General features: G+C 33.5%; 1 protein-coding gene across 1 annotated transcript in view; it reads right to left on the bottom strand.

Moving 5' to 3' along the window:
- ADAMTS19 (ADAM metallopeptidase with thrombospondin type 1 motif 19) overlaps positions 1 to 15,759 on the bottom strand; it is a 248,696-nt gene that overhangs the window by 132,639 nt on the left and 100,298 nt on the right. The window contains exon 8 of the mRNA XM_078067553.1: positions 3,237 to 3,342. Within this exon, the coding sequence (XP_077923679.1) occupies positions 3,237 to 3,342 (106 nt within the window). The remainder of the gene's footprint in view (positions 1 to 3,236; positions 3,343 to 15,759) is intronic.

A 15,759-nucleotide genomic window follows, 5' to 3' on the forward strand; every position in this document is an offset into this window, starting at 1 on the left:
CAAACATAAACACACTCATCCCAAATCAATGTAGAAACATTTCATGTGTGATTACAAAGGCATTCTTTAATTGGCAAGTTTAAATAGAATCATTCTGCCATTCTAAAATTGTGGTTTGCAGAATTATATGATCCATTCTCTGCATAAGGAAATAAATTGGAAAAAGTTATAACCTCTCCCCCACAAAAAAAAAAAAAAACAAAAGAAAGAAATTAGAAAAGACAAAAAATAAGAATTTAACCGATTCACTTAAGTAGTTGACTTAATTATATCCCTAAGTAAAAGAGCTCTATTGATTTCTGTGCGTGCACACATAGGATCCCTAGATATAATTATCTAACGTTTGTGAAAACTGCCTATTTGAGAGGCTATGTGTGTATGAACATTGTTTTTTATTTCTTTTTCCTACGTTTTTCTTTCATTGTGCTTTATATCTTACGCTGGATGATGATGATATAATTTATACAGATGACCTCTCTCCTGTCTGTATGTTCTTTGTTAAAGACACAATTATTCTGTTAATGTATCCCACTTTCTAGCATTAAGAAGAACAGTAGCCTCTACTTTTGAGACAAATATTGCTTACAAGTAAGGAGGATTTTTTAGTAACTAAGTAGTTCAATATATATCATATGTCCTGGTCTTAATCCATCAAGCATTACCCTACCTTTGGCACATTTCTATTGATTTTGGGTACAGCTCTATAAAAGTCAAATAAAATAATATTTTACTGCCATTTTAGCCATTCCAACCTGAGTTCCCGGTCATAAACCAATGTTTCTACTACATAAAGCTCAAGTGGCCTTTCCTTAAACAATATCATTTAGTTTTTTAAGTAGTTGGAAGTTCTTGACCAAGCCTTTGCATGTTAATAAAGTAACTTGCATTGTGGCAGGTTCCTTTAATTTGTGTTTTTCCTACATTTTAGAATTCATCAGAGATTAAAGAAATTTATTTTACATATACTAAAGTAAAGATTGCTTCATAAAGTGAACCTTCTACTATTGAGGTTACTTGTCTGTTTCATAAAAATATACTGAAATTGCTTGTATACCATGCTGTTAATGCATAGCTAGAGTGAAAGTTGCATTATTAGGAAACTAGCATTTAACTTATAAAAACTGTACTTGTGATTGAATTTGCCCTTGTGGTCTTAAAATTTTTTAATACCAACTTTTTCTTGCCTCTAAACATTATTTTCAGTATGTTTTGTTCAAATAAGGTACACGGTTTTCCTTAATATGATTAAACTGGAATATCTTTAAATTATGAAAATTATATTGGAATTAAGATTCTAAATCCTATCATTCCTGGAGTGGAACACTGAATTAGGTTATTGCAGGGCATACTTTCCCTAAAGGATGATGATCTTAAAGTGTTATTTATCTTTTTTTTTGTTTCTTTTTTGACTAACAAATAAACACTTTGTATTCTAGAACACTCCAAACTGACTACTGAAAGCCTGCATGGGAGAAAATGAAAGTGTATTTACACGTTTAAAAACAGTGACATCAAAAACCAACCACTGTTGATAATGTCTTATTTCTTAGAATAGGTTATGGGCACAAGGTCATGCTCAATTTCTGAGAACTCATTGAGCTATGTAATTATAACTTGATCATTTTTCTATACTTCAGTTTATTTGAATAAAAAGTTATTTTAATCAAACACCGTTATGTCCTATATAATTCTTCTTGTGAGCTTTCTCATACCAATCGAAGTCCATGGCTCAATTTACTCAGTTGTCTACCGAGTCCAGGCATATAATGAAAATAGAGGGAGCTGGGTCTACGGTACACTACAGTACTACGGAGCTGCAGCCTGTGATGAGCTGGGAAAGATGGGCCCAGTCTAAAGGGTACAGACGTTACTCAGCTCCAAGGAATGGCTGCCATATGGGACTGTAGGTCTAATGTTGCCAGGTCTGGAAATTTGCATTTTTATGTCAAATTTATACTTTTTAATGTTGGCAACTGATTCAAATTTTTAAACACTACCAGCCAAACTAAATATGTCTTTGACCAAAGAGGCCTCCATAAAGATCACCTCCCTGAGTAGGACCACTAAATCTGAGTCCAATTAAAATACTTTTCATATGTACTGCTGATCCTGCTAGCATGCAGGGAAGGCCACAGTCAAAATCCTGTCTGACTCCACACCATTTCTACTATAATATACTGCCTGTAAATATGTCCTTGTTCTTACATAATCTGAATCCCAGACCAAACTCATAACACAGGTATTATCCCCATTTTACTACTGAGGGATCAAAGGCCCAGAGATAGCAGATAAAAGCACAGAACAGTATGACTTCATTTAAATGGACTGAGTTCACATCCTTCCTCCAACACTTACTATTTTCATAACTTTGGGAGAACAAAGTAACTTCTCCATACTTCAGTTTTCTCCCCTGTAAGATGGGTACTCTAATAGCCATACCTCCCCAAAATGTTATGAGGATATATAAAGCACTTAGAAATGTCTTGGCACATGGTAAGTACTATATAAATGTTGCTATTACTAATTATGATTGCTATTAACATTATCTGTAAAATGAGATCCTTGCTTTTTGAATTTTAAATGAACCAAACTATGTAAAATACTTAGAATTGTTCCTGAGACCTACTGTTCATCACATAGTAACTGTGTGACCAGATGAAGTTTCTTTCAAATACCTTACTCCAAGCCATGCAGATTAATTTCTTTACTCTGTATCAGGTAATAATAAACATGCTATTATAGGTTGGAAGGATTTTTATTTGTACTAAATGTTTTCTTTGAACATTTGAATAATAAATAACTCTGTAGTGTCATGATTTATCGCCATGTTTATACCATTTGGAAATGTGTAGTGAAATGAATCATGTGCCATGTAATGAATATCCTAATGTGAATGTTAATAATGTAGTAAGATTTTATTCAAAGTATAAGGAATGGCTACAGTATTCAGAAGACACTTTATTTTATTTTTTTATTTATAGTTCCTGCTGTGAAGTTTGTTTTTTTCTATTTATTTTTTATTTTTTATTTTATTATGTTATGTTAGTCACCATACAGTACACATCATTAGTTTTTGATTTAGTGAAGACACCTTAAATTAGATGATATTCGCCATCTGTTTCCCTAAATTTTAAAAAAACCTAAACCCCCCAAATACAAAATATATGAATGTAATTCAATAACTCAAATTACAAAGTTATATGCTAATATGTGGCATAGCCAGAATTTTTACTTACTTGTGACCCATTTCATGAGCAATTGTAAATGCAAGATTCAGGCCATTGTCTTCAGCAATAATACATTTTCTCTTTTCACTACACATTCCACTCAAATAAGCTATACCTAGAAAACATACACATGAATTATCATATGTCAGAGTCAAATGTAAATATTTATGCTAGGCATCAGTAGAAGAAATGAAAAATGATGGTATTTCCATTCAAATAATGTCAATATTAAACTATGATATCTAGCCCTTATAAATGGAATTTTAAGGGAAATTGTGTATGTATAAGTCACTCAATAAACTTAATATTCTTTTCAATTTCATATTTCAGATTAAATTATTTGATCAATTATCCAATTCTCAAAACGCATGCTCTAAGAATATATTTTACAAATACCACTTGTCATTGTCATGTAAGATAAATGAATGGACACAACTTTGAAAATGTAAATCAAAAAGCAATGATTAAGTTAAATATTTTTCAATTCTTCTAAAGAACCTAGTTTCAGAGAAATATCCTAAAATAAAATAAACTACATATGTATGGCATTCTTGAACTTACACTGATATTGTGAGTTAATAAAATTTTGAAATTTTATTTTGTAAAATACCATTTTAACTAATATGAATAAGAACGACCTGTGATATTGGGAATATTGAAAAGTATTTCCTTTGAACATTTTTTGCTCACAAGATGGTCCAACTGCAGAGTATATGATAATGAAATATTATCTAAGACAACAATTGCAGTAAGATATTTGATCTTTTGGTTTAAATCAATGGTAAGATAATATGTAAAATCACTGATATTCCTTAGTCAAAGATTTATGTACTATATTACTAATTAAGATACATCCCTGAATAAATATCATTTAACACAAAGAAATGTAACCTTCCAAATATAAGTTTTAACGCATTTTCAAAAAACAAAGGTTATTAAAGTAATATCTAGTGTTTATTGAATTATATGTATGTTCCATAATCCTCATATCCTTATAAAATACATTTAAACTCATTATATGAAGAAATTAAGGCCTGTAAAGGTGAAATGATTTGCCAAAGATCACATGACTACTAAATATTATGGAATGAGGATTTGAAATGAACTTTGACTCCATCTACCAACTGACGCTTATTTTCCTGCTAGTTACAATTTAGTGCAGAGTGATCCCTAGTTAAAGATGGTTAGCTGACTGCTTGTGACTTTTCTTCTCTCTTCAGAAACATAAAAAATAGTGTTATGAAATGATTAATGATTACATTTATTTAAAGATGTAAATAAATCACCTTGCCCTTGTTTTGGAAATATAGAAGATTCACGGAAGAATATGAAATGATTTAGGGGAGCCACAGCCCAAATGACAGGGGAGAAGGATTTTATTACTATGGTAGAACCCCATAGAGACTCAAGACTGAAGCACACAGGTTTGAACAGAGGCATTGTTCGAGGATTGAAAATGGAACATCTGAAATCCTCAACTACTACTCTCAAGGCCTGGTATCCATTGGCCTACCAGAAAAATGAAGATACATTCTCTAAGCAAAATATAGTGTAAACATACTATTTTAAAAACATAACTATAGGAAGAAACGGCCAAGAGATGAAATATGCAAAGATGTTATTTTATCTATATACGTAGAAATATTTTATTAAAATATAAAATCAACAAGTAAACAAAATTACTTCCTTATGAATGGATGGACAGATGAATAGACAGGTGATAAGCCCTACTACTTCATTTGGCTGATTAACACAAATGGAATTACTCCCGGATTAAATCAAGATATGGTGGGAAGGAAAGATGAAGGTAGGGGTAAACACAGAGTGGTTAGGAAAGGGAGAAAAAGAGGAGGAGGAAAATGTATTTGTTATCTAGTTCCATTAAATAACAAATCAAATAAAAACTTCAAGAGATTCTTACCATAATGTGAATTTTAAGAGAGCTAAGTCATGCATTTATTAATGCAACAAAATATGGAAAACAAAGATATAAGAGTGACTGAACTTGTGTTATGGTTGAAAGGAAGAAGGAAGGTAAGAAAGATGGAAGGAAGGAGTGAAGGAGAGAACCAAAAGTATCTTCTCTTAATAATTCTCTTGCACATTTGAAAAATTTTAAATGTATATAATGAGAATAAATACAAAAATACTAAATTAAGTTCAACTATAATTACCATGTCAAAGATCATTGTTTGGTACAAATTTCCCTTAGGATGCACCTATATTTCACAACTACAATAATCTTATCACCATATGCAGATTAAAAGTCAGCCAATGCGGTTGTCATCACGTTATATCTCTTTGCTGTATGGACCAGTACATACTAAATTTAGTCACTTTAATAAGTTTTACATTTCTTCTCCTGTACCCCTTCAAATATATTGTTCCCACCAAAAACAGTATTATCATCTGTTTCTAATTCTTACCTCTTCTATATTATTCTTTCCATTCTATATTGGTATATTTTTTCCATACTGTTCTGTACCTTACTACATTGGCTAGGATACCTTTTTTAAAAAGATTTATTTATTTATTTGAGAGAGAGAGAGAATGGAGGGGAGGAGGAAGAGGCGGAGAGAGAGAGAGAATCTCAAGAAGACTCCCTGCTGAGCGCAGAGCCTGATGCACAGCTTGATCTCAAAACCCTAAGATCATGACCTGAGCTGAAACCCAAAGTCAGTCTTGCTTAACCAACTGAGCCACGCAGGCACCCCACTGGAAGGCTTTCACGGATACCATTTGTTAAGTTAAAGAAATTACTTTCTGATATTCTTGTATGTCAAGTGAAAGAGGATACAATGTTAGGTGAGGTGTGGGTCAAATGTAGATGGGAGTTAGTATTTTTTGAAAAAGAAACAAACTGGAATAGTGAGAGAAATGGGAAAGAGAGCTGATTAAGTACTAGGGGAATAGTTAACGTTCATGATTAGGTATTGCCAGGATAGCAGAGAAAGTTAGACGTCATCCAGATCGAGGTCAAAGGATTATTAAGTAGTATTGGTTGGACTGACTATATGAACTTGAAATTGCACATGATGACAATGAACTCAGGAAGGGGGGGAGGTGGCCAACATCCATGTGAAACGTGGGTGAGGATCAAGGAGAACAACCGATCATGGTGACAGAGACAGTTAAGATGGTAAAGTTGAAGAGCTTTAGCTCCAAATGAAGAGTTTTTATATGAGGACGAGAGATTTTGACTTAGAAGCAATAGCGGGAAGCAAGAGGAATGCAAGAGGTATAGAACTTTGACATTTTCCTGGCACCAACCCTGTGGGATAGGGGAAGAGAAAGAATGAACAGTAATCTCTCTGGGGGCCCTAGATTCCTCACCAAGCTATGGGAAATCAATGACTACTGTGTAGTCATGAAAGAAATTTGCTGATAAAAATTATAATTTGTAATGTAAAAGACATATTTTATACCATAAAATATAAATTTATATACAATGAAATGTAATTTAAAAATGAGTACATATTGGCATAGAGGTATGATTACACCTAAGTATTAAAAAAATCCATACCATCACATTTTCACAGGAGAACAAAAAGACTACATAAAAATGGGGGCACCTGGCTGGCTCAGTCGGTAGAGAATGTGACTGCACCTCAGGGTTGTGAGTGCAAGCCCCACACTGGACATAGAGTTTACTTAAAACAAAAAACTATATAATTACAATAATTTTTTAATAGCAATTGTATCATGTAGAGAGATAATAAGTAATTTTTCTTCCTCTTTTCCAATATTCCAAATTCATTTAAGTGTTTACAATACTTTTATAATGAGAAGATTAAAGACATAAATATGATAATCATGTCTATGAAATTTAAATAGTAATTAACAGAATTTCTTATAGACCAGGAAGTAGTTTAACAAACAAAATGATTCTCTCCTCCTATTCTTTTTTTTACTTATGTGTAAAGTCAGAGTCTTCAACTAAGACTCTGATAAATTCGAATTTCATTGTCTTACATTTGGCACACCAGGAAGATTTTCTTTAACTTGAAAGTTATGGAGAATAATTGTAACCATGACTAATTTAAATGACTTGCATTATTCTGTTTAAAAGCCTATGCTTTTCAGTTCCTTTCAAAAACTCACGTTTCTTATTATAATAAGGGGTAGAGTTTAAAGGGGAAAGGATTTAACACAGCTGTTATTTAAAGATACATATAATACAGACTCTTTTTAAAACACTCTTTGAATATACAAAATTCTACAAACACCAAGGACACCAAAAAACCCTCTAATTTCCCACCTAAAAATGAATCAAGTCATGTATGAGGTGTCAACAGAATCTCTCATCTGAAAACAAAAACATACTATCCTAGGATGTAATTTGATACCTCTTCAAGATAATCATGGACCCCCAAAACCCCACAGGAAGCATGTTATAATAATGGACTACTCAGGAAATCAGTTTTATGTGATCAGATGCACGTATCCTAACAAAATTAAATTGTCTAGCTCCAGCCCTGCTGTCTTTAAGCACTAGCTAGACTACCTAAGTTCAATATCTTGTCTCTCCTGGCACAAAATCCTGCATAGTTCTAGGTAAGATATTTGTCCTAGGATTGTATCCTAGGAGGAAAGTATTTTACCTCTAAGTCCTACTATTGCTTGAGGCCCTAATGGAACAAGTAACGTAAGAGGTGACAAGTACCAAAGGTACAAAGATGAATACATGCTGAGCATACCTTCAGGGGCATGAGCCACACAAATACTCATTTGAAAATGTGATCATTAAAACCTAGAGATGTACATAAGATATTATGGGAGAATAAAAAGAAACACCAAAGCAGAAGAGGCTTTTAGGGAAAGAAATAGCTTGGTGGTATCACTGAGTGGAGAGAGGTTAATGAGGGGAAAAGCAGAGGAAGTTTGGGGTGGGGGGCTGTCTGAACAAAGGACTGAGCAGGGAAAAGCCTAAGCAGATAGTGATGAGAGTTGCTATTGTTCACAGAAGGGTAGCTTAAGTTCTTTAAATGTGCACGCCATGTAGTACATCTCTGCAGCAATATGTATTTAGCATATCCTCAATCAAGGGTATATGAAATGAATGGCAGAGATGAAATTCCTTGAAACAAAGACCAATATAAAGTGTAACTTAATGTGGGGCCTTAACTAAAATGTAATTTTGAAGAATCAAAATGTATTTCGCCCATGAATTAGAAAAAAATTTTTAGAATTACTTAATGATGGTGCCCACATAATATGAAACCCATTTACATGATTACATTCAAATTGGGCTTTGAACATATTTTAAAATAACTTGCCTTACTAGCTCGCTAATTATCTGCCTCTGTTCCATTAAAAGACAAGATGATGATCTAGGAATATAAAAGTACAATTATGTAAGTTATGAGTTTAATATCAGTAGAGTTATAAATGTATTTTAAAAAACAGCCTTCCAGATTCTCTTAAATGTTTAATCCATAACATTCTTCCTAACAGTTTCTAAGAATACTAAGAAAAAAATGACTTCTAACAACAATAAATAGAATACCAGTTTAATAAAAACTACAGTAAATCTCTGTGGTCAAAAAGGCAGAATATTTTATAGACAGTAAAAACATTGTTTATGTGTTCCTGCAACATAGCAGACAGAGTCCTTTTGAGAAAAACACATAGAGGTGGGCCAAATAAAATCTAATATACAAAGTTTTTAATGTATAGTTAGTTTCGAGAAAAAAGATTCCCAAGTGCAAGAATAAAGCTTAAAATTTTTCAAATTTGGGGGCGCCTGGGTGGCTCAGTCGGTTAAGTGTCTGCCTTCAGCTCAGGTCATGATCCCAGGGTGCTGGGATCAAGCCCCACATTGGGCTCCCAGCTCAGTGGAGAGCCTACTTCTCCCTCTCCCTCTGCCTGCCTCTCAGCCTACTTGTGCTCTCTCTCGATCTCTCTGTCAAATAAATAAAATCTTTAAAAAATTTTTTTTCAAATTTGGAATGATAATATCATGAGTTAATGTTGTTAGAGTCTGCGTATCAGAAAAGACACAAGTCTTATTAAATAATGGGTATGGTTTCAAAATGTCTGCAGGGACAGGAATTAAGGAGTAAGGAACTGAGATCCATCATCAAATCATAAAGCCTGAAATTGCTATTAATGTGTGAAAGTAACCTCAAAAATCCATATGCAAGAGAGCAACAAGGAACCCTGGCTCAAAATAAATTCAGGGTATGCTAGAAAAGGCTCCACTAACAAACTGAAACCCAAACCACCAGCATGCACAGGTATGAAGCCACAGGAATATGAAGCCGTAAATACAATGCACAAATTGATCATACAATTTGGGGATCATACAAGGATTGGGAAAATCCTTGTCAGTTCAGTAAAAACAAATGAAGGATCACTATAACGAGACACTTTATCATCTCAGCAAGCATAGTGTTCCCACAGGAAAAAAAGTTCTACTGAAGATAAGCTCACAAATAAAAATGACAAACCAAGTAAAGAAATGGCTCACTGTGAGAAGGTGGCCACTGATACAAAAACTAGAGAGAAAATGATGATGAAATAAAGACATTTTCAACATAAAGGTGGGGAGCTTGAGATCCACATTCACTGGGCCACGGCAACCCAAATGAATCTTTTTGTAAATCAGAGAAAGAAACCATTTCTCCATGACACTTTAAATCAAAGTACTGGTGTAAAGAAATGTTAAATTTCTTCAAACAGAAGGAAAAATTCCAGACTAAAACATGAAAATAAAGAGGAGGAAATAAAGGACACCAGAAAGATTAAATGTATGAGTAACCATAAATTATTATTGAATACACAAAACACCAATTTTAATGTCTTCCAAACTTTAAAATAGTGAGAACTGAAGTAAAAGCAACAACACATAGTTCAAGTGCTCAAGAGTTCTAGCAATAATCAGTGATAGAATGATACATGTCAGAATATACAAAGTAATTGCAAAACAGTAAAATAATATATAACTAAAAATTATAATTACATAGATTGAAAATGATATACAAATATTGGATTTACCTATTTTTAAAGGCAGGGAAGGAAGAAAATAAGAGAAACATGACCTAAAGGCAAATATAAAACAAATATAGAAAGATAGCATCTCATACCAGGAATTTCATTAAATAAAAAAGACTATGCCATGAGAACTGTGACTGCCAAATTGAATGGATATTTAAATTCTCTAAGGTGAGAGTTGTGTGAATTAACTTGATTGTAATAATCATTATACCATGCATAGGTATATTAAAACATCATTGTCTACCTTACACTTATACAACTTTTAACTGTCAACTTTATCTTGATAGAGTTGGAACGAATGAATGAAAAATAAAGACTATATTAAGTCCAAACTAAGATTTTTAAGACTGAATTAAAAAAATAAACCCTAACTGCATTGTGCTTATAGGAGATACAGCTTAAGTATAAGAACATAAATAAGTTAGAAGTAAAAGAATAGAAAACAATATGCAAACATCAACCAAAATAGAGAAAGGGTGGCAATATAAATATTACAAATATACAAAATTAGACAAATTGAATTTAAGTGACAAGCACCTAGAGAGATAAAGAAGGATTTTTTTTATGATAAAAGGGTCACTCCAACAAGAAGACATACAATTCTATATCTGTATTTACTCAATAACTAAGCCTCAAAATATAAATAGTAAAAATGAACCAAATTAAGAGAGAAAAATCCACAGTGAAACTGGGAGACTTACTAAGTCTCTTAATAGCTGATAAAACAACTATTAAAAACTTCACTCAAGACATGAGTTCTGAACAAAATATCAGCAAATCTGTCTTAATTGATGTAATAGAACATCACATCCAACAACAAAATTCATTCTTTTTAAGTGGTTATGGTACATTTATAAAACTTGACCATATACTGAGTAGCAAAAAAAATCTCCACAAATTTCAAAAGTGGAAATAATCCAAAGTATGTTCATTGGGCACAATGAAAATAATTTGGAAATCAAGAATGAAAAAGGTAACTAGAAAAACCCAAACTGCCTAGACATGAGATGATACACTTCTAAATAGCCCACAAGTGAAAGCAATTATAATGAAAATTAGAAAATATGTTAAACATAGTTGCAGTAAAAATAGAACACATTAAAAATGTGTGGCCTGAAATGACAGTGCTCAGGGAAATTCATAGTATATTTTATAAAAAATATGAGACTGAAAATCAATGATTAAAATTCCTTACAGGAGCTGGAAGAGAAGAGAGCATCAAAGCTTACGAAAAGAGAAGGAAAGAAATAATAAAGAGTAAAACCAATGAACTATAAAACAAATGTAAAAGAAAATTGGCAAAACTGGTAATTCCCTAGTAAACCAATCAAGAATTAGAAAAAAAGAGAGACAAATACAAATTACCAACATCAACAAAGAATAAGGAAATGTCTCTATAATCCTAAAGACATCAAGGTAATATATATAAATGTATGCCAATAAACCTTACAATTTGCCAAAGCTGTCAAAAGAAATACAAAATCTAGAATTTTCTATTATAATCCCATGTATTCATTCTACTCCAGCTACATTGGCTTTTTTTTTTTTCTTCCCTTTTCTTTTCTCTTTTCTTGTCATTTCCATCTCAAGACCTCTTCACTGGCTTTTCCCTCTGGAACATTCCCTCATTAGTTCCTCTCTCCAGATCTTCTTGATCACCAAATTTAAATTACAAATACCCTTTTCCCCCACCCTGGAACTCCCAGATTATCTCTTACTTACATCTACTACTTTTTTTCCTGAGGGGGTTTATCTTTTAATGTACCAATTAATTTAATTATTTGGATATTGGCCATTAGATATTGGCCATTCTCTTCATTAGAACGTAAGCACCACAAGGGCAGGAAAGTACTGAGAAGTCAATTTGTTCATCCCCAATGTGTAGAACTGTATAGTACTATGTACACTACACATTGTATAGTGCCATGATAATACATTTTGAGGTGTATTAATATACATTTCTCTTTTTCCACACAGGTCAACCGCTTCTTGGCCTTTTGGCTAAGATCAAGTATTGTATTTCCACCCAGGTCATGTCTTCTTAGTCATCTACAGGCTTTGCTCTGAGGGCAGGTGCGAAGGGTAGGACTAGTGGTAGGTAACCTTTGGAACTCTGGAGGATAGCACATTGGGGAACTCCAGGCTGATACAGGATGACTCAAGTAGGGAATTAATGAAAACACTGGGTGAGTACGTGAAAAGAAGGGCTGGGCTGTCATGTCTGAGACTACTTTGACTCTCTTTCCAAGAAGGCAGGAAAGGTGGGCAGTTAACCTTGGGGGACCCATGAATGACATGACTGAGATTTGGCAGCATCTTCAGTAGCACTAAGACCTGGACAGGTAGGGACTGGGGAGGGTGGGAAGATAAAGAGAGTGGTGGAAAGAGTTGAACAGGAGTTACAGTGCCCTAATCAAACCATTATTCTTGAGTTGAACGCACCAAATGCATTTGAAGGCCAAGTCCAGCATGTAGACAAAGGAATTCACTGCAAAGATGTAGATAACCAACATCTCAGAGAGCTCTGTAGGAAGCTAGATGCAACATTTTCTTTTCCTAATTTAGTATTATCTTTGAACTTATAATGTGTATTGCGGCAAAATTAACTAGAGATGAGAATGTACATGTTAAAAAAAGTGTGTATGTGTTTTTAATTGGTTGCTAAAGGTAAATTAAACAGTCAATAATCACTCCTTTTATTTTATTATCCTAAGGTGTGATTGGAGGTATCTAAAGTCAATGAAGTACTGGACTAGACAGCATATGGATAGCATGTCTAATTCTCTGGCAAGCTTTATATGAAATATTAATACGATATAGGAAAAAGAAGGTGAAAGATGGTTCAAGTAAATGTTCATCATAAATAGTGAAAGAGAGTCCGGGGCGTGGGGGGAGCGGCATGCAGGGTAGGCAGAGGTGGCCAATTCCTAAATTCTGCTCTTTTGAGAGCTGGGGAGAATGTCATGGTCATGGACAAGTTCCAAAAGAGGTTTACTCGTTGCTTTTCTTGTTTTCACATGTCCTTAATCTTTATAATAAACTTTCCCACCAAGCAGACCCACCTTCTCCCGACATTAAGATAATGAAAAGGACTGCTTTTGTATGAAAGGAAGAACAACTAGGAAAATTTATGTCTGCAGGCTGGTTTTGTGCTCCCGCTATTGTATTATAGATTTATTCTACTTCACATTCACTTTTCTCTTTCAGAAAATTTAAGGGCAAGTTATTGGATGGTTTCAGAAGTTAAACTCTCAAATCCTTAGGGACTTTAAATTAAGCCAGACTCCACTGTACCTTACTGTAGTTTGGGTATATCTTTAATACATCATTAATAACATATACCATCTAAAATTCTTAATTTAGATTTCAGTGCAACTCTGAAAATATAATGTTTGTGGCACATTGATAAAGCCATATGTGGTAGATTATACATCTAACGCTTATAAATCAGAAATGGGAAATTTACTGTGCAGTCTACCACAAACATGGATTAAAATTGGTATTCGCATTGCTAAGTTAATTTAAAAATGATAAATCAGAGTTCTTAGGCTTTCTGTAGGACTTTGGCCACAAAAGCAAAACAAAAACAAAAACAAAAACAAACTAGGCTTAATGATTTCATCTGCCTTGGAGATTAAAAAACTGTCATGACTTTAAAAAATAGGTAAGATGAATCACAGTTAAAGATTTTTGTGAAGTAAGTTGAAGGATACAGCTGGAAAAATTTAAAAGTGTTCTGATTGCATATAAATCAGGAATTTTGGCTAACGCATTTTTATAATGTTATAACGTAATCATATCCTGAAGGCATTAAACAGGGACAATTAAAACTAAAAATATCATGCTACTAAAAAGCTCTATAAATTGTTTTTTTAGAATACTAGTAAAAACACTGACAGCATGCATTTATAACTATAAACCAACTCAAACTTCAAAACAGTGTGATACAACATTCTTTTTTCATCATGCCAATTTTTAATCATTTTGCTGCTTTTTATAACTTGCTTTCTACTCAGTATGATCAGTGGCTTTTATTCAAGTAAAGAAAAGAAATAATTCTATAAACTGGAAAAATCTGAAGAATATAATTACAATATATTACAATTACAAGTATCTAATATTCTTAAATCTCAACTACTAAAATTTAAAATATTAAGTTTAATACAGAGATTTGACATAATTTGTTAAATAAAACACATTTAATTAAGGACAAGTATTCCAACTTTAGATGCATTTTTAAGATCTCAGCATTTTTAGGGCGCCTGGGTGGCTTAGTCGTTAAGCGTCTGCCTTCGGCTCAGGTCATGATCCCAGGGTCCTGGGATCCAGCCCCGCATCCAGCTCCCTGCTCTGTGGGAAGCCTGCTTCTCCCTCTCCCACTCCCCCTGCTGTGTTCCCTCTCTCGCTGTGTCTCTCTCTCTCTGTCGAATAAATACATAAAATCTTTAAAAATAAATAAATAAAATTAAAAAAAAAAAAGATCTCAGCTTTTTAAAGGTCTATACACCAAGGGAGTTAAGAGTAAACTGGTTAAAAACCTTCTCAAAAATGATTTGATGTTTTCTAAAATCCGATTGGAATTCAACAACAAATTTTTCATGACCTGTTTTCTGCATGAAGTATAGTGAAGGCAAAATGCAGAGAATAAAGCTTTAAGAATCTATGCTCTTGGGGCGCCTGGGTGGCTCAGTCGTTAAGTGTCTGCCTTCGGCTCAGGTCATGATCCCAGGGTCCTGGGATGGAGCCCCGCGTCGGGCTCCCTGCTTGGCGGGAAGCCTGCTTCTCCCTCTCCCACTCCCCCTGCTTGTGTTCCCTCTCTCGCTGTGTCTCTGTCAAATAAATAAATAAAATCTTTAAAAAAAAAAAAAAAAAAAGAATCTATGCTCTTGTGTCAAAGATTCTAGGGCTTGAGTCCCAGGCTTGATTTTTAGCTGTGTGACCATAGGAAAGTTACTTCTTTTTTCTGAGCCTCAGTTTTCCTAAGAGTAAAACTGGAAAATTAACCATTTGGCTTAGGAATGCTAACTAATGTAGATAAAATATTTCAAGCCTATGTTGGCTTATGTGAAACATGGTAACCATTAAATATTAAACTTTCTTACCTGTCAAATGAGCTTAACAATCCCTTATGACACAGAGGTTCTGAAGGGTTAAAGGAGGTGATATATTTAAAAACCCATGGCATGTGGTAGATTTTTAATAAGTGTTCTCCTACACTGACAACACTGTGTAAGTGTGTGGTGAATACAAAGTTGCACTTGTAGACCTTATAATAAGAACAACTCTTAAAAACTATAAGGAAGACCTCAGAGTATTTTCTAAATTAAGATGTGTTTTGTTTCCCAAGGATATATTCAGCATATTTTAATATTTATATAGTGTTTAACAGTACCATTAAAATATTTTCTAATATAAACAAAATCCTATAACTAAATGAAGCTTTAACAGTAAAGGATCTTGAGAAGGAAAGTATCTTATGAACAATCACTTTCCATAATAATTCCTTAAGAATTATGTATCCAAGACTTATCCCTGT

This window comes from Halichoerus grypus, chromosome 2 (assembly GCF_964656455.1).
Source record: "Halichoerus grypus chromosome 2, mHalGry1.hap1.1, whole genome shotgun sequence".
Classification (NCBI taxonomy): domain Eukaryota; kingdom Metazoa; phylum Chordata; class Mammalia; order Carnivora; family Phocidae; genus Halichoerus; species Halichoerus grypus.